The sequence below is a fragment of the Drosophila eugracilis genome, unplaced genomic scaffold (assembly GCF_018153835.1).
Source record: "Drosophila eugracilis isolate 14026-0451.02 unplaced genomic scaffold, ASM1815383v1 contig_2154, whole genome shotgun sequence".
Lineage (NCBI taxonomy): Eukaryota > Metazoa > Arthropoda > Insecta > Diptera > Drosophilidae > Drosophila > Drosophila eugracilis.
Window position 1 is genome coordinate 221,693 of NW_024573038.1, and position 24,250 is coordinate 245,942.

Genomic DNA, 24,250 nt, shown 5'->3' on the forward strand with positions numbered 1-24,250 from the left:
AACCAAGAAAGCTAAATTAAGTACACAAACTTTTGATGGAAACGAGGTTACCATCTTCAAACAGGAAAATTATGATATTAATTATCTTTCGTTGCATCTCAGCATTTAAGAAAATGTTTAATCCTAGCAAGCTATTCCAGTTCTTTACCTTTCTCCTTACGGCAGGTACACACACGCCATACAAAGGTTGCTACAAGCCATAACACAAACTTACTGCACCACTTACTTACTCATCAGCCGCATAACGATCTTCTTTCCTTGTCTCATCCCAAAAACGAGTAAAAACAAGAAGAAACGCTATAGTCGAGGGCTGCGACTATAAGATACCTGTTACTGTATTATACGATTTTAAAATATTCATTATGATAGTGGAAATTCACAAAGCGCCACCAATTGTCAGAGAAAGCATGTTAAGTAACTGATGGTGTAACTGATGGTTATGTAACTGATGGTCACTGTCCATGTGAGGCCTTTGATTTTAAAAAGCCTTGGGAAATCGATAGATATTGACAAAAATGTTTTACAAGGTCAAACGATGACATACACTACAATATTATGGATGCCACAGTTTTCCTCGGTTTGTGGGCGTAATAGAGCGTGGCAGGATGCTGAAATCAACTTGTGCTGGGTATGAACCTTTAAAATCTTCCTGCTTAATCTCAACTCTGTATCTCTTATAGTTCCTGAGATCTCAGCATTCATACGGAAACGCGGACGGACGGACAGACGGACAGACAGACGGACATGGCTCAATCGTCTTCGCTATTCGTCCTGATCAAGAATATATATGCTTTATAGGGTCGGAAACGCTTACTTATTCGTGTTACATACTTTTTAACGAGTGTAGTATACCCTTTTACTCTACGAGTAACGGTTATAATAACTTCTATGTGGAATACGAAACAGTTTTCGGCTCACCCCTTAGGCCTGGTAACAAAAGTCGAGCAGGAAAATAGAAAAAGTTGGAGGGATTTTAAATTGAAAATAAGCTGGCGGTCCCAAGAAGCATAGATTAAGCTCAGAGTTTAAGAGGGCACAAGAAAATGGAAGCAGGAATGGAGGAACTCAAAAAAGCGACAGTACACCGCCGTAATAATCGCTTTAATTACAATTAAAACCGGACTATAATCATTTTGCGATGTTGTTGTTACTTGTTACCGTGAAGATGAATGGCTGTCCATCCATCCAGACAGAAGGACGGCTGGTGAGTGGGCGAGACAGAGCAAAGCCAGGGCAAGGATCAGGAAGGCAGTCGCAGACGTGAAAGTTGAATGTTACTATAATGCTAATGACGTTTAATCGCTTTTTGGCTTAAGTCTCTGGAGAGCTCTACAATTTGCATAAAGCTGAACCATTTAGTGGCCATGCCAGTTGAATTTTCTCGACCTTGACTCAGGCCCGAAAGATGTAAGTCTTAAAGTAAGGTGATGTGCAGTTTTATTTATCGTTCTATTTAAACTGTTTTGATCTAAAAATTATTTAATACATTTTAATGATAAGCTATCGTACGCGTCAGAGTTGTTTTATATGGCACATAATACAGACTTGATTCATGCAACCCTCTTCATTATGTTCACGTGGGGTCACGCTGGGAAGGGAGCTGTAAAGAAACAAAAACTTAATAAATTAGATCGAAATTATCTTGACATGTCAGAAATGGCTTGAATGTCTAGGTAAGTTATTCGCCCATATAGCCCTTTACCCGTTGAAAAGTCCCCAATTAACAATTCCCATCATGGGCAATAAATCAATTTTTACGACCATTTCGCCTAATTAAAAGCCTCAGAAAATATTAGCCGTAAAAAGTTTATAGCTACACTCGAATAGCTCCAGAAACTCTCTCCAAAAGTGCTGCAAAGTATAGCAGGCAATTAGGCGCCGCATAAAAACCGGGCTGGAAGCAAATGACACAGGATGAAAAGCAAATATTATTCTGGGGGCAGATGAGAGCTAAAACGAAGAATCAGCCGGGGAAAGAGTGGAAAGTAGAAAGATTCGACGTAATGGCAAAAATGCACTGCATTGACAGTTTTCAAACACTTGGAAAAATAGCGGAATGGGTGGCACTGAAACACACCTGTTTCGGCATCATAGCCCATTTGACCCCGTACAACCCACCCATCGGCAAGTGGGTAGGATAAAGTTTGAGCTCCAATGGAATGATGTGGAGAGAAGACCTAACCGCTTGACACGTTGTTAACTTTGAGTCTAGAACTATGCAGGGTGGCAAAAAATTCATTGGGCAAGCGAAGGCAGAGAGAGGGAAAGAATGACAGAATGTGTGTGGTCTCCGTAAGAGGAGACCGGCAGGTCGGGCGCAAGATGAACTGGCAGAGGACTATGTGAAATTTACGCACTGCTAAATAAGCAATTTGCAAAATGTGGAAGCCAATAACATAACAAATGATAACACCATCGGACGGATTGTCACCTCTCTCAAAAGAAGGAAAATTAATACCAAGGCTGTCGCTTGAGGGGAGAACAATTGTAAAAATCTATTGTTGCTGAAAAATCATTTTGGTTTTGCCTCACCTTACTTGGAGATTTACTACATTATTAAGACGGGAAAACAACAGCAAAAAAAATTACATACCCAAACGACTGTCAAAACTGAAAAATATTTAAACTGAATACTAGCTAATCATATGGTGAAGTCTAGCACCTTCCACCTTTGTCCTCCGTGACAAGCCACTATGCAAACTGGGACCAAACTATGCCCATCGTACGATGCTCTCATTGTGAAAATCTTATTCATTGGCTGGGAACCGCAGAGCGAAGGACAATAACATGCCAAAGGTATAATGGACAAACTCAGGGCTAAAAGCGCCCTTTAAATATTAAAGCCAAGCATTTGGGAGGGCATTTCACTAGGCTGAGCATTTCTGGACCTAGGACAACGTAAACACAACCGCAAAACATCAAACTGCAAAGCAGGAGGTTGGGATCCACCAGAACCGGACCAGACTTCGTGGTTGGAGGATAAACACAAAAGCGTATAATTTTCATCACACCTTAGGGAAAAGGGGTGTGTGGGGTTCCTGGGGCACTACGAACGGAGGGTGGCCAACACCTACGGCCTGGAGGCTGAAGCTGATGATCATCATCCCAATGGGAGTGACAAGGGTGATGAGTGGAACGGCTACGGCATTGACAGCGGGGATAGCGTCTGTTTATGAAAATAACATAGACAGGGACATAAAGGGGTTGCAGTGGAGCTGGACGCATAATTGGCGTAGGACTTCTTTGGGCCCCTTGCACGGCTTGTGAGTCTGGGGCAGACGTGCCGGAAGTCAACTAAACACAACCGCAAAAGCGCAATCTCCTTTTTGGTGACCAACAGCAGCGGCCACATCCTCAGACCCTAAACTCTTATTGCGGGCTTGCTTTTGTGTGTTGGTATTTTCGGATAATTGATCGGCCCGTGTTGTTGTCCCAGGCGAGGCGTCCACTGTTGCACTCCCAAGTTGGACATTAAGTTGCGGCTTATGCTCTTACAACTTGACTTAATAACGCTATGGTGCAACTGAAATCATTCAACTGACCCCAGAGTCCCTGCGTATTTCCGCTGTTGTGGTGCCATTTTGTTCGCTCTTTGGTTTTACGCATTTGGATTCCGAAGGGGACGTGTCTGGTCGCCGTCTTCCTGACCGGAACTGCAGCTGCGGAGCCTTTTGGAGGTCAAGTCGGTCCTGCGGTCTCTTGCTGACCCCTTCGCATGCAAGACTTCCAACTGGTTTGCCAGTCTGGCGCCTTGAAGCACAGCATAAGAAATAATAAATTCCTCATGCTCACTAGGAAACGTGTCAATATGCAAAGTGAATATGCGGTTGACACACCACACTAGCAAAATAAAGATACTATGGTTGGGGCTCAGTTGAACAAAAAAAGGTACCAAATTGCGAAATCCGAAACGCATTATCGTTCTGAAGTATCTTTTTGAATTTACGAAACCAATAAAACCGAACAAATAGAAGCAAAAGCAATTGGGGAAATTTTGAATATTAAAAACCTTCAGCCTTCAACCGCTCACAATAACTGATCCAAATGTCGGCTGAGCCGTCCTCTCATTTTTTGTTAGCTATTAATCAAAGCAAATAGCTACTAGAAAGAACAAATATTTAATTATCACTCAGCCACAACGGCAACAACAAGTATATCCGACAATAGCACTTCTGAAACTTGCACTGCCTATTGCAAGAAGGATAGCTTGAGCTCACGGGACAGGACTGAAATATTGTTATGCTATGCCAGCTCGTTCTGGTTTCTTTGCATTTCATTAGGAAAATGCATAAACAGTGAGCTAGTTGCCCTCCTTCCTTCTCCGCCCTTCTCCTTTCGCTTCCTGCCCCTGGCTTACTCAAGAGTCGCTGCATACCGGCAGGACCAGTTTGTTAACGTGTGCTGTCAACATGTTCTGTTGTGATTTGTGGGACATATTTCCAAGCCTTCAGCACAAAGTGTCTAACACCGAAAAATCATTCATTTTGATTGAGACGAGAGACAAATCATTCTGGCAGATAATGTAATTAGTTTATTTTTGTCAGCCCTCTCTCCTGTCATAATGATGGTCCCTCTATTTAGTTGTAATTAATTGCAGGACCCTGAATAAGAAATCTTTCATGTCACTGTGGCAGCTTGAATTTCCAGCGGTTCATTTGCTATTTCGATTGGTTTCTGTTATTTATAACCGCTAGTATACTTAATTGAAAGAACATATTAATTGAAATAGCTTTTGTTCTTTTACTTTGGTGCTCAATTATTTCATCATCATTTCGTGTGAGTTTAGATTATTCCAATTCCCAAACCGATAATATTGTCTCTGAATACTCAACATGGAAAAACGTGTAGTAAACTTGAAAAGAAATCAGATTTACTTCATATCGCATATCATTTTTATATACTCGCATACTATACATGAAATTCTGCAGTCTGTATCTTAGTTAAAAACATTAATTGCAAGATGAACATTAAGCTGGCATAGCATATACAAAGGTCAAAATACTTTCTAAAAAATCACTAAATAACCTTATGTACCGACGACTGCTAGCCTAAAAAAGTGCTGAACGCTAAGATCGCTGTGAAATGAAAGTACTTTCATCGCATCTCAAGTTATTATATTCACAAAAACATGGTTAAAGCCAATCTTAGAGTGTTTTTTAATAAATAGTAAAAAAAGAAAAATGCTATTGTCTACATCACAGCCAATGTCAAGCCTTATAAAATAAATTTGTTAATAAATAATTTAAAAAATGTTCTCATTTGAAAAAGTTTCGGCAAATCGAAACCTATTGACCAATTTAATCCTTAACCTTTTATACCCGTTACTCGTAGAGTAAAAGAGTACATTAGATTCGTTGAAAAGTATGTAACAGGTTTCCGACCCTATAAAGTATATATATTCTTGATCAGGATCAATAGCGAAAACGATTAAGCCATGTCCGTCTGTCTGTCTGTATGAACGCTGAGATCTCAGGAACAATAAGAGATACAAAGTTCAGATAAAGCATGAAGAAGTTTACTACAGCATCTTGCCACGCCCACTGTAACGCCGACAAACCGCGGAAAACTGTGGCGTCTATAATATTATTATTATAATTTAAGGAAATTAATGGAAATTCACAAAGCGCCACCTATTGTCAGAGAACGCATGTTGAGTAACTGATAGTATCGTCACTGCCCATATGAGGCCTTAAAACCTACATTTCTTCATAAATAGCGAAATAATATTCCGATTTAAAAAAATCTTCGATAAATTGATAGATATTGACAAAAATATGTTATGCAAGGTCAAACGAAGACATACACTGTAATATTAAGGAATGAAAACTGGTGGCAAGTTGCTGTGGCATCTATTTAATATGTATTATTAAGCACAACTTTCTAGCTTTTCCCGAGATTTTTTGGTTTTTCGGGTTTAGTGGGCATTTAAGTGGGCGTGGCTAGATCGGAAAACAAATTCATATTTGGGGCATCATTAAAACCTACATGCTTAACCCTAGCTTTCTATCACTTACAGTTACCGAGATATCAGCTTTTTTGGTGGGCGTAAGAGTATGTGTGGCCAGATAATGGTATCCCCATAAAATGGTATCTCAAGATTATACATACTTAATTTCAACTTTCTATGCTTTATCTCAACTTTGTATCTCCTACAGTTCCTGAGATCTCAGCGTTCATACGGACAGACGGACTTCCATCGACTTCTCTATTGATCCTGATCAAGAATATATATACTTTATAGGGTCGAAATCGCTTCCATCTACCTGTTACATACTTTTCATCGAATCTAGTACACCCTTTTACTCTACGAGTAACGGGTAAAAGAACTATTATTTGTTGGACCTGAGATCCACATAGGTAATCTGCAGACAGTTGATTTCCCCTAATGTCAATCCATTTTGTTGTTGTTATGTACAAGCAAATGACTTGAGTCAACTCGTAGTCGAGCATCAATGCCGTTAAGGATTCGCATCGCTCTAAGAATTCGGAGGTCGTTTGAAAAATGGAAACAGAACACAAATAAAGGATATTAATTTAGTTAAAACATGTATTCGTTGTCTAAATGAACAAAACAAAGAGATCTCTGAGTTTTTTAATTTTCAACTTGATAACAAACTTTTGACTTTCATTTCTGGCACTGGAAACTTTTCAGCCAACGCCAAAAAAAAACCTGTGCACCCTTCACTCTAATTGTCAAAGTGCCGTCAAAAGGGGAATTTTCAGTCTAATGATGATACAATTTTGAGAAAACTCAAAGAAAGTTCTCTGCATATCCAAGAGGCAATCAAAATTATTAATTTAAAGTATCGCGTTGCCGCTGGGCAAATGGTAAAACGATAAAATACCTGCGAATATTTTGGCTCGTCCTTTGTGCAATCTGGCGCCAGCTGACGACGATTTTATGCCTGATTGATATGCAAGATAGTTCTAGTTCGAAATATGAGGAGGGGACAAGGCCCTGACCGGACAATAACTAGCTGGAAAACGCAACTACAGAGTTTTATGATTGCAGTCAAGGCACGTCGAGGTAGAGATGTAGTCCTGCATCAGTTCCTGTTCCTTTAAGATGCCCTGCGGCCATTAATACAAAGGAGTTTCGAGACATCGACGATGGGTCGTGTGTGACTCGGCGTTTCCGCTCTTCCGCTACTGCTCAAACCGTTCACTTCTGCGGGCTAGCAAATTTGAAATCGCAGAAGGAACCAATAGCAGTCATCAGCCAACAGCGGAAGAGGAAGCTAGAACGAGGCGCCTCCTGCACTGCTGCTTATTAAAAATACAGGACTATCAGGAGGAAGAGGCAAGTCCCAGACTGCCCTCAAACCCTCAACTTCGTGCCTGCCATTAGATGCCCCTTCTTACTGCATAAAATGCCATATTAATGGCTGTCAATATTGATACTGCTCATAGTTATAGCCATCGATATGTGCTTCGGCACAGGCATTGACAAAGGCACAGCATCCTTCTGTGTATCAGTCATGGTGTGGCCAGAGCAGTTGCATTTTCCAATTTCCCAGGGCCAACGGGTATTCCGGATTGGTCCAGTGCGTCTGACAGACGGAGGAAGCTGCCGGCCTATAAATTATGTATGTATATATGTACCTTCCTAATAAATGGAAGCTGAATAGATGCAGCTAAATATTGGGTATTTGACATTCGATCACCATTATGCACTTCCTGACCGACGCAGCTTCTGTTGCCAGATGTCGGATTTGCTTCGGAGCTTGTACATATGCTCGGGGTAACTGCCACTGGCAACTGCAGTTTCGGTGGTACTTGCTAATGTTATTGTTATTGGCTCTGTGGCTTGGGCCTCGGGCTTTCCCGTTTTTGTTGCCTTTTCAATTTGGGCGTGGCCCTACAGATGATTCACAGATATAATTATGTTGGTTGGCATATGCATTTCATTAGATGATGGAAAGGATTCTACCGGGATGTAATGCCTTCAACCACTGCGGAAATTAGTTTGCTATAGTATATGAAAGTCTTATACAGCTTACTTCGGTTTTAGCTTTCATAATTTGGCTATTCCAGTTTGCTTTCCTACGCTAATAAATTAGTTTTAGCACTAAATTGGAAACGTCTCTCCCAATGGCAAAGTCCGGCAGTGTCCGGCTCACATCCGTGTTTATCCGTTTCCCGTCATAAAATATTAGTACAACACAATCACTATATACCCGAAAATGCAAACCAGACAGGAAAAGTGCTAAAGTCAATAGGAAAACAAAGGCAAATCAAAATCAACAAAACTTACTCTATGTGAAAAAATTTGAAAGCGGGAAACGATGGCCGCATATTAATCAAATAAATTTATTCTGATTATAAAAGGAGCAAAAAACATTGGGTTCCAGTGACGAAATCCATTGCCGCATACACACAGACACAAACTCAGGCGCATACACGCACCCCTCGCTCCACTAAGTGTGGAAAAACTGATTTCGAAAGTTACGATCCTAAGCCGCCATTCGGCCCCTGACCCAGCCCACAGTGGCTGGCAAAATCCATTAAACTTTTACGACTATTGTAAACATTAACTTGCATATGCATTTTATGTGTGAAGAGGAACGCGCACCGCAGGGTATGCAATACTTTTTAGCGCCGCCAGTTAAAACTTGCCACATTGACTATGGCTCCGCAGGATTGGATGGGGTATGGAATTCGTATATCAGCATCCTCAGACATTGTAGCCAACAGAGATTTGATTTTTGAGCGGAAACTCTGGAAGGTCAGGGGAAGGGTGTAAAGTGTTTGGGAATCTGGCAGGCTGGCACTCTGAAAGTCAGGCCCACAGCCAGGGGGCAAGGGGCCAGGGTGCAGAAAAGTATACATCTATCTAGACAAGGAAATGTTAAGTTTATTCACTGTGAATTCCGCAGAGCCGAAATTGCAAAGCGTGGAACTGCAGTGATGGGATGCTTGGGGACGAAAAATATTGTGCAAAGAGATTTAAATTGTCTTAAGCTTTGCCTAATCCCTAAAAAATACTTCAATGTTGACTGTTGGTTTCTAAGGTTCGATTAACGTTCCATTCGGTCAAAACCAGTTTTGTAGCCCATCGTGATTTATGGCAAATTTATAATGTTGTAAGTGCCAACAAACTTGCAGTAACTATACATAAAGGTCTGACCAACCACCCACTGTGTCAGCGAACAATTGGTCAACTGCCTCTTTTACCGCTTATCTCGTAAAACGGTTCCGTTGGTATGAGAGGGAGAAAGGGCTTTGAAAGCAGTACATGGGGAAAGGGGGCAACCAGCAACGCCATCCAAAGGGCTGACACCAAAGGCGTTGCACCATAAATACTACGAAATCATAAATACACACGTCCCATGAATGTGATGCTTTGAAGTGCCGAGTGCAAAACTATTCGCACAAAGGCAGCGGCTGTATACAGATTCAGAAGCGAATTCGTGTTCAGATACAGATACAGTCGATGGAAGAGGGCTCGATCCTACAGTCTTCCTATCCAACCACAAACTTTTTGAGAATGTACACGGTCTTCCCACGTAATTGACAACTTGGCTGCTTTAACCATTCATTCAAAACTCAAGACCGCTCAATGCTCAATGGTTGATAAACCTTCGGAAGGGGCTAATTGCATATACCTCTTAGCCCCAATGTGCCAGGGTGTTAGGCAGTCGCATCTTTAGATTTTACCATCCGACGAAACTCTTCAACGGTCCATTGTTGTGAAGTCGGAATACGAGCATAAGTCTAAAAGCAATGCTGAGAGCTGTGCGAAATAGGTTGGTCGCTTTTTGTTCTAACTCAAATTCTGGCTCATTGTGCGTAGCCAGTTCGCTTTTGGCCCTCCATGCAATTGGTCATCCGAAGGGCGTGGGGAAAGACTTGGCTACTGTCATGTTGTACGGTCCTAGGCATTTTATTTATGGGTGAAATGCTCTCAAATCTCCAAACTTGCATCGTTCTACATTCTGTTCCGTAGTATGTGTCTACGTCTACGAGAGTCTGAAGCGCATTTCAGCTTTTAAACTTTTTTGTGACCCTAGAATTCTGAGTGTAAAAAAAGTCGAAATTTAAATGTGTGTGTTGCTAAATAAATCGGTCGGAGCAATAAATTTGTGCGGAACGCCAAGTAGTTCAAGAATTTCTGTACGCCCTTAAAAATGTAGTTTTTTCTGCCTCAACTTATCTAAATGCTTAGCTTATGGGATCGTGGTCCTGTTGTTTGATTTGCTGGAGCGCTCAAGCAAGGCTTCTGGTTACCAGATCAATTAAATACATTTTTTTGGTCAAAACACCAAACATTTTAAAAATCATACTGAATTAAACCTATTACTCCATTGTTTGAGTTTCTTAGCAGTATAACAGATATCTGATAACCGACGCAACCGATTGTTAGTGTCGTTGTTAATTTTTCAATTTTCACGAGGACCAAGGATACCAAAATGCAACATTATGCAATTGATGACCACATTCCTATCCGCAGAGTTAGTTAGTAACTAAACTAACTAACTAAAATGTTTGACCATTTTAAAAACTGTTCAAGCGATCTATGTAGACACTTCTTTCCAATCATTTCTGCCATCAGGCGACTTAGTGACCTAGCCAATGTCCCAGCTTTCACCAACGTGGGCTTATTGAAAAATTAACAACGACACTAACAATCGGTTGCGTCGGTTTTCATATATCTGTTACACTGCTAAGAAACTCAAACAAAGGAGTAATATGTTTAATTCTGTAAGCAAAGTATTCGAAGGCGTAGGAAATCCTTATCCTGATTAAGATTCCTCTACCTGTTACATACTTTTCATCGAATACATTTTACTGTTAATCTACAAATAACGGGAATAAATACAGTCCAGAAAGTCATTGCAGACAGAGAGACAAAAAATTGAAAACGAATACTTTCCTATTACCCACCTTCTATTAATTTTGTATGTAGTTTTGAAGGTTAATTTTTAACTGTCTTAAAAAACCGGGGTAACAAGAATTTAATTGTTTTGAAAAACTCACCGTTCCATATTAAATCATTTTGGAGTGGCATCTGACCACGATATTCTCACTTCTCAGCTATTAGAAGCAGCATCTTGTTCATCAGCTCGTTCGCTACAGTCTCATGCAAAGTGTTTAGTCTGGCGGCGAGGAAATCCCCGAACTTCATATAGAGAAGTTCCCTAGAGGTGGGTATGTGGCGCGCCTGGGAGTGAGATCGGCCCAGGCCCCTGACGCAACCACCGCCCTCTCCGATATAACTGCTTTCGGCCGATAGTCTACCATCGGTGCCCATCATTTCGCCCGGACCGACTACTGGAGAGCAGTGGGCAGTCATGTCATCATCCTCGTCGAAGTCGTCTAGATCCTCCTCCAAGTCCCCAGCATCCGCGTCGATAAGCTCGTTGTTGGCATTGATTATCAAATGGGGCGGCGAAGTGGCATACGATGATGAGTTTTTGGGCGTGGGTAGCTGCAGCCGAGACTTCAGTTGCTGTTTGGTCTGCGGGCGAATAGTGGCCAACTTCTTCCGAGTCGCTTCTGGGCCATTTTCGGATTTTCCTTCATCTGCACACCCCGTTTCCGGTGAGCCTGGCTCGTCCTTGATGTAGATGGATGGCGAAGAACTGCAGGAGCGTGAGCTGGACAACAACTGGGCGGGCGAGTTGTGGTGCACGGCTGTGGGCGTGGTCAGGGAAAGGGAAGTAGCCAGAGGCTGTTTTTGAAGCGAAGTCAACGTCACGTCTGGCTGTAACTGAAGGGCTTGAAGGTGCTGGGCCTGCTGCTGCAGAGCAGCTGGCAACTGGCTGAGACTAAGATTGGACATGCTAACTGCTGGAAGACTGCTCTTTAGCGCCGACTGCGGCTGGGGCTGATTGTTCGGGTTGTTGGGGTCACTGGGGGCAAAGTACTGGTACTCATCCAGAGCCGCGCTGCTGCTGTTGTTGTTGCTGCTATTACGGCTGTTGGTGTTAATATTGTTGGTGCTGCTGCATGTATTCACAGGGGTGGGATCCAGAGAGCCGTGTTTGATGCGTTCGCGGGATCTAAAAAGATAAGCGTCCAAATTATATTTCGGAAACACTTCTTTCTATACATAATGGCAAAGCCCGTTCTACATAATTAATTTTGTAAAGAAAGCTTTTCTTTTACTATTTTTCTCCTTTACAGAAATTGAAATTTTTTAAAATTATACCCCAAAATCAAGAGTATTTGAAATTTTTACTTAAATCTAAGAACTATTTCGGTGGATAGAATGAACTAAATCTTTGGAAGTGCTCTGCTCTTTAATTATTTTGTGATTTATTGACTAAAAAACTAACTTCTTTCTGTATAAGAAAAAACAGAAATCGTTGATGTTAACTATTTCCTATGATGAACTTGAGGAGCGCTTTGTATACTGAAGAAGCTTATTACACTTTATCTTAGGTTAACCTGAGACCTGAGACCACACATTTATATAATTAGGGAAATGTATGTCGATGTATTCTAGAGTTCTGGAGGTATTCTGGAGGTTCTTACTTTCGCTCTCGAATGACCTCCTTAAGGAAGGCCATCGCGTCGTAGTATTCCCACTTGGACTTAAAGCGCGTGGTGCCCAGCATCTTTTCGTGGTTAAGCTCGCGACGAAAGATCTCACGGAGGGAAGTGAACGTGCGTTGCACTCGCTCCCCGTTGACGTTAAAGAGCCGACCCAGCTCGTTCCATTTGATGGCCTTGCGCTTGTCGGAGCGCTTGTAATGGGGCAGGCGGCAATCCCAGAGGATTGGGTTCAGGCGGACTAGCTCGATGAGTCGGCGCTTCTCGATGTTGTGGCGGGAGAAGGCCATGGTCCTAAGCTCTTTGCTCTTTCAGTCGCTGTTGGCTAAACTGCAACTACCAAAGAGGCCACTGCGCATGACCCGTGTCGCTGATGCTGCGGAGTAAACAAGGAAATGATGTGAGAAAATCGTTAATATTACCTTACGTTAATGGTTGCAGAACCCGCACAGCTGCATACTTTTCGGCGCCTTCTTGAGCGGGGCTTAGGGGGCTCAAAGAGGCTAACGCACTTGGAGTGCAATGACCCCAACAGGTAGGGGTGATATTTGCTTTCGAAATCTCATCTGCACAATTAAATACAATTGATTTATGTGAGACTGAGACAATACAAAAACTCAAATATTGCTGTGTTGGCAGGGGGAAACTGCTGGTGGCAGACCCTCCCCGCCAATTAAAGTACGCACATACATATGTATTTTGGTTGTATACACGTGGAAGTTCACATAAGTGGCTGTTAGCTAAACAATAATCAAATAGTGTAAACAATTTCGTTCTGAGAATCTGACTCGGCGAGAAGGTATTTACATATCCACTTGCCGATCGAGGGGTTTCAAATATTACTGCAGATCTGTGTGCTAGCTTGTATTTCTACAGGAGCTGCTTAAATCACTCTCTCCCTGTTTTTAGTCGTAGTTTTCTATCAATTGAACTTGCAACGCGGACACTCATTAATGGGAACACACTGGCGACTATAAATAAATGTCTGTGCTCTTTTTTGTTACTGCCACGCATTGCCTGTGATACCAACATTGAGATGTTCACTTAATCACTTATTTCGCATCGACTTCTTTAGATTTTCGTGGAACTTTACACAAAGGTTCGACGCAATGACACTAAACCAAAAACATTTGCTCACTGTTTTGTTTACTGCCTCCGATTCCACTCTTGCTTTGCCCCGATTGCTCTTTATTAACAATATGAGCAGCAAAGTCGGGGAATTTATTTCAATTTATTTCAATTAACAATAAATGCGGCTGCTGTTGTGCGCTGTAGTTTCTGCCACTTATTGGGGATGTTGCCGTTGCTATTGCTGTTGCTGTTGTTTTGTGTTGCGAGTGGCTCGAGGGCCTTGCCACAACTATTGGCTGCCACAGATACAGATACATTTACAGATGTTCGGCAACACTGCAAAATGTACCACACTCATACACTAGCCGGGCCAATTTGTCAGTGTGTGAGTGCGTGTATATACACACATAACATAGACGGGCGGACGGAGAGAGGCTACAAAAGCAACTATAAAAGCGAAAGCAACCAAATGAAAACCGACGAAATCTAAGCTCAACGGGAGGCCGACTTGCGATTAGCACTAGTGGCACAGCCACATTTTGGTACATCTACTTGCCACTTTCCACTTGTCGTCTCTCACTTCGCCGTTCGTTGGCAGCTTCCTAGCGGAAAGTGCGCCGCTGCTCTCCTCGTCGATTTTCACAACTGCAGAAAATTGGCGGCGCAGCAGCCGCCGCACAAAGAGAGTAAGCCAGCGAGAGAGCGGAGAGCGCCAGCGCCTCGCTTTTCTTTTCTTCGAGACCAGAAGCACGTGAGAGAGACAAATGCAGTGAGAAAGAGGGCGGAGGATGCTTTTGTTGTTGTTCCGCCTTCGCTGATGTAAACAATCGGAGAATTACCGAGGACCTGCTGCCAATAAAATGGTTAGTTACACTACACAACAAACGATTTAAGTAACTAGAATTTTATAATTAAAATCTATATCACCATGAACAATTAACCAACAAATACAATTATTCATAGGAAAATAAATGTTCTCTTTATAACTTTATTTATTTGGTGGCAATTTTGATTGGATTTGCTTATTTGGATTTATCATGATGCTCCTACGTCAAAGTTCATTGTTTTTTCTTACATAGAATTTTGTTATCTTTAAAAACCTGTTACAAGTAGATCCAAATTGGATGCGTAAATCTCATAGTTAACTCATTGTTATTATATACCAAAACATTAGTTAAACGACATGTCTTTTCAAAATATTTATGGGGACTAGGTAACAGAACGTTCCTATTTTTATTTTTAAACAAGTAAATAATATATAATAATACATAGAAACTGTGTATAGAGTAGGTATAGTAGATAATGATACCAGAAGTTGTTTCTAATTTTGTAAGACAGTGTTATTTAATTTTGGAGAGCACTTATCGCCGCTGTGGTGCCGTTTGTGGCAGTAGCACGTTATCGTCTCTCCGTGGCGAGTGAGTAATCCAAAGAGTGATAGCAATAAGTGAATTGTGAACAGAATTTGCCAACGACAAGCGGGAAAAATAAAAATATCTAGAACCCTGGATTGGGAGAGCATCCGCAGAGCAACAATTGAGCTGAAGCAACAGCTTAGTGGGGAGAGCGACTCAGAGAGCAAGGGTTGCACTTCGATTTTGGTAGCAAATTGTGGGGAAGTGAGCGAGATGGGGTTGCCCGCTCACTGCCGTTAACAATGGTAGCCAGTTGTTCTCTCCTCTCTCTGTTTAGCATTTATCATCCTATTTTGCTTCTCTGCTGATGCGGACATTTAACAATGCGAACAAACACAAACACAAACGCTGCGCGCACACACACGCTGGCAAATATTCAATTTGCCACTGCTGCAATCAACTTTATTACCCGCTGTTGCTCTTGTTTACTCATTGTTGTCTCCGTTTGGTCATCTGAAAAAGAAGCTTTAAAACGAACAGGCATTTATCAACCGCACCAACACAGCATACCGCATTTTCGCTATCCCCTTCCCCTTTCCACTACCCTTGCCCCTTTAAAACGAAAACATAACACAGAGTCCAGAACGAACATCACATACACTCTGTTTGATTTGACTTATCAGTATGCGTTCTCTTCGCTGATGAATCTGCAATCAAGTCGAACACGGTACCCAGCCTAAATTAAATCAATTACTGCAATGTAAATCCCTGGTACACAAATATTTTCGGAGAGGTTGACATGACGTCACGGGCGTGGCAGATTGGCCTAGTCGATAAGATGTGGGAACCGAGGACAAGGCTCTGTATGAGTTTAAATATATCCGAAATACTCCATGGGAATGAGGAGATGGAATACTTAATTAACTCTATTTAAATCTTAAAAACTTAGATTTAGGAATTTAAAATAGTTTTGTAACCATTATTAGGAATAAATGTAAGTACATAATTTATATGAGTATATTAATAGTATTCCAATATTCCAAGAATTTAAAAACTTTTAAAACAGAATGAGGCCCACATTAATCCAAATATGTGAACATCTATTCTGGCGTAAATTCGAACTGCGTAGATCTTATATTTGACCTCCCATTACCAAATACCTACATTTTTCCGTTGTCCTTTCATTTATTTTGTTGATGACAAACAAAAACAAACAATTTTAGAGCTTAAATTGTTAAGCCAGATGTGTCGGATAACTGAGAGTGGATTACGAAATAATTATAAGTCATAAATGGCCATAAAATGGAGGGCGAAGATCGCAATAATATATTAATAATTAAATAAATGCAAATTAAAAAGTATACATAAGTATAGCTTATTATTTTTCTGATTACTCAATTTATTTTTCACAGTTAAAAGTGTTAATTTAATTATTCAAATTAGTAAATTTAATTTCCAATACTGTGATATATTTATTCTTATTATTTTTAAAGATGTAAACAATATTGATTACAAAAATCCTACTTTGTCGGCCCGCAAAGTTCTGCATAACCCCAGGCTTAGTTCGCTTTATTTCTATCTTTTTTTATTATTTTTTTATCAATGTATATCAAATACATTATTTTATAAAAATTCAGGTCTGAGGCCGACATGTTGATGCACTTTCCTGTCAATCATAAATCTATGGCATACCAATAATAAGCAGACATTTCCTTACAAAAAATTCATAAAATTGTTAAAATTTCTTTAATTGGTAGATGATGTATTAAGTTGCGGAACTTATATAAAATGCATAGATAAAGGGAGTGAGTGCCCTGTCATTGCTTAATTTCCGCCAGCCCATATTTCAGCATATATGATCCCAAGCAATTTATACGCTTCACTTGTTTTGGCAATCGAACAGATGATGGCAGAGGGCGGGACATTGTAAAAATTCCATAGGCATGTTAAATCAACGAAACATTCTCCTGCTAATTTAATTGCTGTCTATTGGAATCCGACAACGCCGTGTATCTAGGGGCCCCAAAAGGTTAATTGAGATATTCATCCAGTAAAACCTCAATTAATAAAATAAAACGAAAACAGCTCATTGATACAAACTGGCTCCATCGCAAGCTGGCAACTCATTTGCTTAAACGTCAATCTGGTGCCTCCCCACTCGTGAGTGGATTAGGTGGAGCAAGTCGATCAAGATATTGCCTAAATGGATTTTTAATGGAAGCAGTAGGCAAAATGATAGCAGTGGAAGTGGGAAAACGAAAAAGTCGGTGAGAAAATCTCTTGCAAAGCAGATAAAAACAAACTGTGAGCCCCTGCAGCCGAATTTCGACCTCCAGATGTTCTCTAAGTCCCCAGTGGCTCCAAATTCCTCATCTTTCAGAGCCCTATCGGCTTATGAGGCGGACGGACTCAAGCCGCTTTTGCCTTAAATACTTCACCTCAATTTGCTGCCTCAGCTTTGAACTGCTTTGCCCCAAACGGAAAGACCTGGGTCAAGCTACTAGCTCGGCTGCAGCCATAACTTTAAATATTTTATAAGTTTGCTTGCGAGTTCCTGCATTTGGCTCTTTGTGTGCTTGGCTTTTGACGGCTTCGTGTGCTCCTGTTGCTTCCGGTTTTTGGGCAATTGCTAATTGGGCCTGCCAAAAGAGCCGGCCAAACGAAATAAATTCCGAGACCAACCTGCGCATTAAATAACGAGCAACGTCAAAGGAAAAATCCTTTCTTTGGAGCCTAGGTGGCAATTATTACAATCAATTGGTAAATTTCACACAGTAAAATTCATATTTTTATTATCATCTATATCTTTTGTTTTTTTTTTCATTGCAAAGGGTTAATATGTCTATTTAATATAACGATTATAGCAGGGTTTATAATAATATAATTTTATAAAACTTCGCTTTGTGGGGTATTCAAACTGCTCTTAAATGATTTTTTATTATAAAGTTTTTAAGCCGCATTTCAGAATGTAATGAATTTTCAGTCAGCGAAATGTTTTAATTTTTTACTTAAATTTCACTTGTTCCTTTTCCACAGCATACTTTTTTGCTAAATATAATATTAAGCAACCTTAATTTCCTTAAACTGAAACAAACTGTCATTTTTATATTTTTAAATTAAACACTAGTAGAGAAAATGAATATATTAGATTCGTTTAAAAATATATATCACGAAGAAAAAATATTTTTAATAATCAAAAAACGATAGGTTGTCAAAAAATTCTGTATTTCGTGTTTAGAATGGTTAATGTCAATTAATATCATGTCGTCTAGAAATATAAATTATTTTGGAAAGGAAAATATATAACGTATATATCAGAAGAAAGGGCCAATATCTGTTTATATTGGATTTCATATCTTATAAGTATGTCAGTAGTATGAGACAAACCTTAAGGGATCTATTTCCTATCGAATATTCAGCTTGAACACCTTGATAATTATTTTGGCCTGGGCTAGCTACTAAAAGTCAAGAGCTCAATTACCTAACTTTATGTTTGGCGCACAAAAAATGTTTTATTTACTCTTTTCCAGATGCTTTTGGTCATTTTCCTGGTTTTCGACCAAGAGCCAAGAACCTAGAACATAGTGCAAGGAGCAACGACTGGAACCGCTACAATATTGTAATTTGGCCAGCAGTCCGCAAAGCCAACCAAAGAAAACAAAGAAATCAGAGGAAAAATCAACTTTGTGCAAATAAATGCAAAATTATATTACGAAAAGTTGACCGTAAAAAGATGCCAGCCCAGTCGACCGAGTGGAGCTGGCGGGAAGTCGTTGCACTCGGAGTTCTTGCTCCCGGCCTTCTGCTTTTTGCCTCCTGCTCCTACCCATCCCCCTTTCTCATCCTCTTCATTGTGCCTCCAAAAGAACACCCTTAATTTGAAAATAGAATTTGGTCCTCTTGGCGAGGGCCAAAAGTTTTTTCCGCTTGCCTTTCGCCCATTACTTGGCTATTGATTTCAATTCCATTTCCCCCATTGGGGCCAGCTCCTAGGCGAAGTCCGTTTTTTTTGTAAGGATATTATTTAAAGTGCCATTTTAATCCCGTTTTGTGGTTATAAGCTAACGAATTGCAAGGAAAGAGGTCTCAACTGATTTTCATGAATAAATTTTATTATTCCATATGCTGGGAGAACTGAAAGTCTACGTATATATTGGATAAAGGTAAAGGAGGGAAGCCATTCAGACGAGACAGGAATCCCTGTCCGGCTTAACTTCCCAAGAGTACTAAAAGGATCAATTTGGTTCAATGTGCCTAGGTTCGGGTCAAAATACTAGTGGCGGTAGCGGTATCGCAGGCGGCGCACCGTCTTGTACCGGTAACCGTCCTTGGCTAACTCGGTGCCCTCTTCAGCGGCTTTTGGCTCGGCCTCAGCAGGGGCAGCAGCTTCGGCGGGTGGCAGGTACTCTCCATTGGGAGCGGCATCGGCAGCAACCTCCCCTGCGGTGGCCTCACGGCGGTGGCGACGCAGCTTAAGCCGGCGCACGGTCTTGTAACGGTAACCATCATCTCCGAGAACGGTTTTCAGTTCAGGAGCCAACTCCACCTCCACAGGCGGCAAGTACTCGTTGCTGGGCTCCGCGATTTCGGAAACGTCGCGGCGGTGACGGGAACGGAACTTGAGCTTGCGTACGGTCTTATAACGGTAACCGTCGTCAGCCACTTTCGTGTCCCCGACGGCGACGGCGGCATCTACGGGAGGCAGATACTCCTGGCTAGGTGCGTTCTCGACTGGTGGAAGGTATTCCTGATTGGGTACCTCGCGGCGGTGTCGCAGCTTTAGGCGACGCACGGTCTTGTACTTGTAACCGCTTTCGGAGAGCTGTGCAGCCTCCGGTTCACCTACAGGAGGCAGGTATTCTGCGGAAGGCTCCACTGGATCTGCAGACTGGGCCGCGGCAAATGCTACCAGGCATAAGGCAAGGGCGATAAGGAGTTTCTGCACAGAAGATGGGATATAGAGTAATTGAAAGGGTATTCCTTACATGGTATTCTAAAGCCAAATTTAAAGACTATGATATGTTAAACGTGGAAGATGGTCTTTGAGGATAATCGGAGATATTATATTTAGCTGTCTGAATATAACTCACCATTCTGTGGCTATAGTTCTCTCGGAGATTGTCGAACTATTCGAACTGACTGAAGATGTTGCTTTGTCGCTAGTATTGAACCCAATGATGCTTTGCTCCAGTTCAGCCGGCGTCTTTATAGCCGACTATGACTTTGCTGTTGGCATAATGTTTTCATTACCATTTTCTTAGGTGGGTTGAACATGGCCGAGAAGAAATCATAGCCGGCGAGTCGAGGGCTCATCAAAACCACTTAAACGATGACGGTGATTTGGTCTTGGGTCGCTGAATTTGTCGATCCGCATTCGGCCACGCACTCAAGCACAATTATTTTTGGATCTGGTTTTCGATGTGAAGTGTCTCGCCCATTTGTGTGGCAGCAATGATGAAGCTAATATGGAAAAAACTCTGTTGGAGGCAGTAGCAAATGGATCTCCTGATTTACTTCTCTGCGTTCAGCCAGCGGCATGTTGACCAACAGTCTCTTCACAAATTCTACACCAGTTTATGATAGTACTCCGACAAATCTCTTGAAATCTGACCTTGAATTTGAATACATATTCGCCAAGATTGTTTCCTGAATCATTGAGAGCCTCTTGAGGTAAAAATGATCGAGCGCTCGCTTGCTATTCTTGTTCTGGCAAACTCTGCTCTTATGAGCTGGTACGTGCATCTGTCCGGCCACTAAGCAATAAAGCACATTATTTCGAATGGCTCTCGGCAAACACAAGCAACAGGCAAATATAAATGATGATAGCGGCAATCGAACATTACAAAAATATGCAACTCGTCCAAAAATAATGCACTGAACAGGCTTTTGGCATTTAATTGAACCTCTCCAATTGCCCTCTGCATCCCAATCATTTGATTGCTGAATAAAACGACTTTTGGCCAGTCGACCAGAACCCTTTGCCGGATATGTTTTGCATTAAAATGAAATTAAATGGATGCAGTAGCGATATTGTTATTGCAACAAGCGTTGCTTCTGAATATTTAATAGACATTGAGTATATGTATATATGCGACGGGGCACATTCATAATTTTTTCGCCAACTTGGACCGGCTACAAGTCAACCCAACCGAAAGTAAGTTATTTTGAGAAAGCTTACCATACAAGTCATATTAGGTTGTCAAAAAAGTCTTGCGGTATTTTTATTGAATTTTCAATTGTTCATAAAATTGGTTACAATAATGCGATTCAAGTCAAATATGAGCCGTTTTGTTCGATGACGCGTTCCCAGCGGGATGCCAACTTCATAATGCCCCTCTCATAGAAGCTCGCTTCCCTATTGGCAAGAAACTCGGAGCGTAGCGCATTTTCGACCACCTCTACACCAGAATGAAAACGTTGATACCATCGTTGTGCGTTGGAAATGGAAACTGTATCGGGTCCATAAACTGCACAAATTATATTGGCGGCTTGAGATGCATTTTTGCCTTTATCGTAGAAGTACTTTAAAATATGCCGCATTTTCTCTTTATTTTGCTCCATGATTGCGACGCTTTAACTTACGAACGACTTAAAAGAAAAGACAGTCAATCAAACACGTTTTAGCGCGTGAAATGAGCTTTCCAAAAAGGTATAGTATGACCTGATGCGATGAATAAAACAAGAACTACGCGTTTTCAGCGCCAACTAGCGAGAATACTGCTAGACTTTTTTGACAACCTAATATATATTCTTAATCGCCATTAAGAGCTGACTTATTCCTTTTTTAAACCTTTTTTGATCTAATCCAGTTATGGCATCGAAGTAGTAAGTCATATCAAAAAACTATAACATTTAGAAAAAATACTAAACTAATTTTGATACATTTGAGTATAAATAAAACTGCAGTTTTTCTGGTCCCATAAAATATATTCCTAATCAGACGCACTTTCCTAGGAAAACTAGCCATGTTCGCACGCATAAACAACGAGATTAGGAAAACATAAACTATTAAGCATTCAGAATAAAGTGAAAGTTTCTTCAAATGTTGGCCACGCCCATCTACTCACAATGCCCCAATGTCTGAGGCCGCTTTAATGTCAAACCTAGACTCTTTACCGACCGTAATTAAATTAGGATATAAAAGTGTGAAATACTTTCCATCTTAAGCGAGAATATATATCAGTTTATATTCTATTAATTTGTATGCTAAATTAGGCTGAAAAATTAAGAAATAATTTTTTTGAATTTTATCTTCTAGCTCAACAAAAATAATAGATTCCTTTTAAAAATCATTAGGTTAAAGCGAAGCTGAATCTCAAGCTTTAACGCGTTGATAAGTTTTCGGGTGTTATGCTTGAACTATTTCAATAATTTTTTTCAATTAAAGGAAATCTTGAAATTAAGCTATTAGCTGAGTGTTTATTTTACTGTTCTTACAAAACTGTTCACCAATTAAATTCAGAAGTAAGCTATAAAAATATTTAATTGACTTGAAATATCATAAATGAACTCGTCGGCCGAATTCCGGTTCACGGACCCAATGTGCTTCTCGAACCCTCAAACGAATTTTAAAGGAAGGTCGGTTTGCCGGCTCCTCGCGTTATCTGCTTGTGCGTGGGCTCACTTATCGTTGCAGGCGGCAATCTGCTGGAGTGAAGGGCTTAAATGGGCCCATGTGTGCATACTCCTTGCCTTTGACATCGCAGACTGCAATGATAATGTGTCATTAAATTAAAAGCTTTGCAAATATGCCACCTACCGGTCTTAGGTTGCGCAGTGGCGACCTCTCGGCCCAACTTGCCCCACACACGCGCACCACTCCCCTAACAAGCACTCCTAACAAGCTGAACCAAACACCACTGAGCCGCCTGGGCCGAAATTTCATTAGCGTTTCTACTTTGTGGCTGTGTTGAGTGTGCTCATAAAACCAAGATGCCATTGGGAATCCGCCGCAGGTTTGTTAGGGAGCTTGTTTGTGTGTCTCCTTCAGATGCAGTAAGCAAAGTAGGCAATTAATTTCTTAATTGGCGTGAATATTGTTATTCAAATTGATGGCAGCCGACACACAGAGCCGAGGACGAACTGCACAACGATCAATTTCCGGAGCAAATTGAGTTCGCACTGTGTGCCATGCAACGGACAAATTTGGTCAGTTGAGTGGATTTGGCACAGTCTGGGCCAGCATTATATTACTCAAGAGATGTGCCGTGCTTGGGGCCGAAGCTTTGAATTTTGATTTCCATTAAATATCCTCTGGGCAGTGACATTACATATATGTGATGAGATTTATTCCCCTGCTCCTTAACAACCCATTTTGATAACCCCTTTAATGGCGCCATTATTGTCCCTGTAATAGGCTTACCCTTTTACCTTGGCTTTTGGGCTGCGTATTTGCATTTGAAATTTTATATATCCTTTTAGTCTGAATGCGGCGCGCATTGTTTTTATGCTTTCCACATGTCGACGATATTTTTCTTATAGTCCAAACGGCCATTTTATGGCCTTTTGATCATTTCATTGCTGTCATCAAAAATCACAAAGTCCTTCCACGGTCCCACCATCCTGCTTTTTTGTCCGTCTCCCATCTCCATACCGCTGATTTGATTTACAAAAAAGGCCAAATGCGATTGCATAGACTCGTTGGTGGTACAGATATTGACTGGCGTGGCTGCAATAATCAAGAGGTGCGAGACGTGCAACAGTGCGTATTATAAATTTGGTTAAACGGCTCGATGCGTCGATGGTGTGGTCTAAATGAAAATACGCTTTCACCACATCTCCAACTGCATGCATGTGTCTTCGTGTTCGTGCTGTGTGTGCATTTGAATAGATCTCGATTTTCAGTTTATTTTTTCATCCTGCTACCATACCACCTGTGCGTAAAAAAATAGAGAAAATTGTGAATTTATTTAATAACTAAAGCCTTTTTTGGCGATACACGTGAAAAGCAATTTGTGTGAGCTTCTTGAAAATGTCAATTTAAAATATAAGACTAGTCATAGACAGGGATCTTTGTGGATGGAAATTATGGAAATGGAAAGACTACTACGACTTTTAGCACCTTTCATCGCAGTCATTTCTACCAACATCCGGAATGTCATCATCACGACCGCACAAAGGGTGGCCTGAACTGCTCTCCCTTCGCGCCTGCTTAGCACATGCTGAAAATGTACGCTTAATTCCCCAAATCCCTCGTCGCGACCATATTTTGCCCTGTTACTCTAGTCGGTGCCAAACCATATTTATATACTAGTGGCCTTCGCTTTCGCATTCGCATAATGCGCGGATCATTTTCTTAATTGATGGCGATCGGCTTATTATGCCCACAT

General features: G+C 41.1%; 2 protein-coding genes across 2 annotated transcripts; both read right to left on the reverse strand.

The window, feature by feature from the left end:
* Positions 1–1,420: 1,420 nt before the first annotated feature.
* Positions 1,421–14,061, reverse strand: LOC108116731 (myb-like protein AA). Its single transcript, XM_017228748.2, has 4 exons — positions 13,634–14,061; positions 12,478–12,871; positions 10,978–12,002; positions 1,421–1,600 (listed from the first exon to the last, which is right to left on the reverse strand). The coding sequence occupies exons 2-3, from the start codon at positions 12,783–12,785 to the stop codon at positions 11,024–11,026; spliced, it is 1,287 nt and encodes a 428-aa protein (XP_017084237.1). The 5' UTR covers positions 12,786–12,871; positions 13,634–14,061; the 3' UTR covers positions 1,421–1,600; positions 10,978–11,023.
* Positions 14,062–19,012: 4,951 nt separating this feature from the next.
* LOC108116738 lies at positions 19,013–20,119 on the reverse strand. Its single transcript, XM_017228756.2, has 2 exons — positions 20,012–20,119; positions 19,013–19,860 (listed from the first exon to the last, which is right to left on the reverse strand). Exons 1-2 carry the CDS (start codon positions 20,012–20,014, stop codon positions 19,195–19,197), a joined length of 669 nt encoding a protein of 222 aa, XP_017084245.1. The 5' UTR covers positions 20,015–20,119; the 3' UTR covers positions 19,013–19,194.
* Between the last annotated feature and the right edge of the window lie 4,131 nt (positions 20,120–24,250).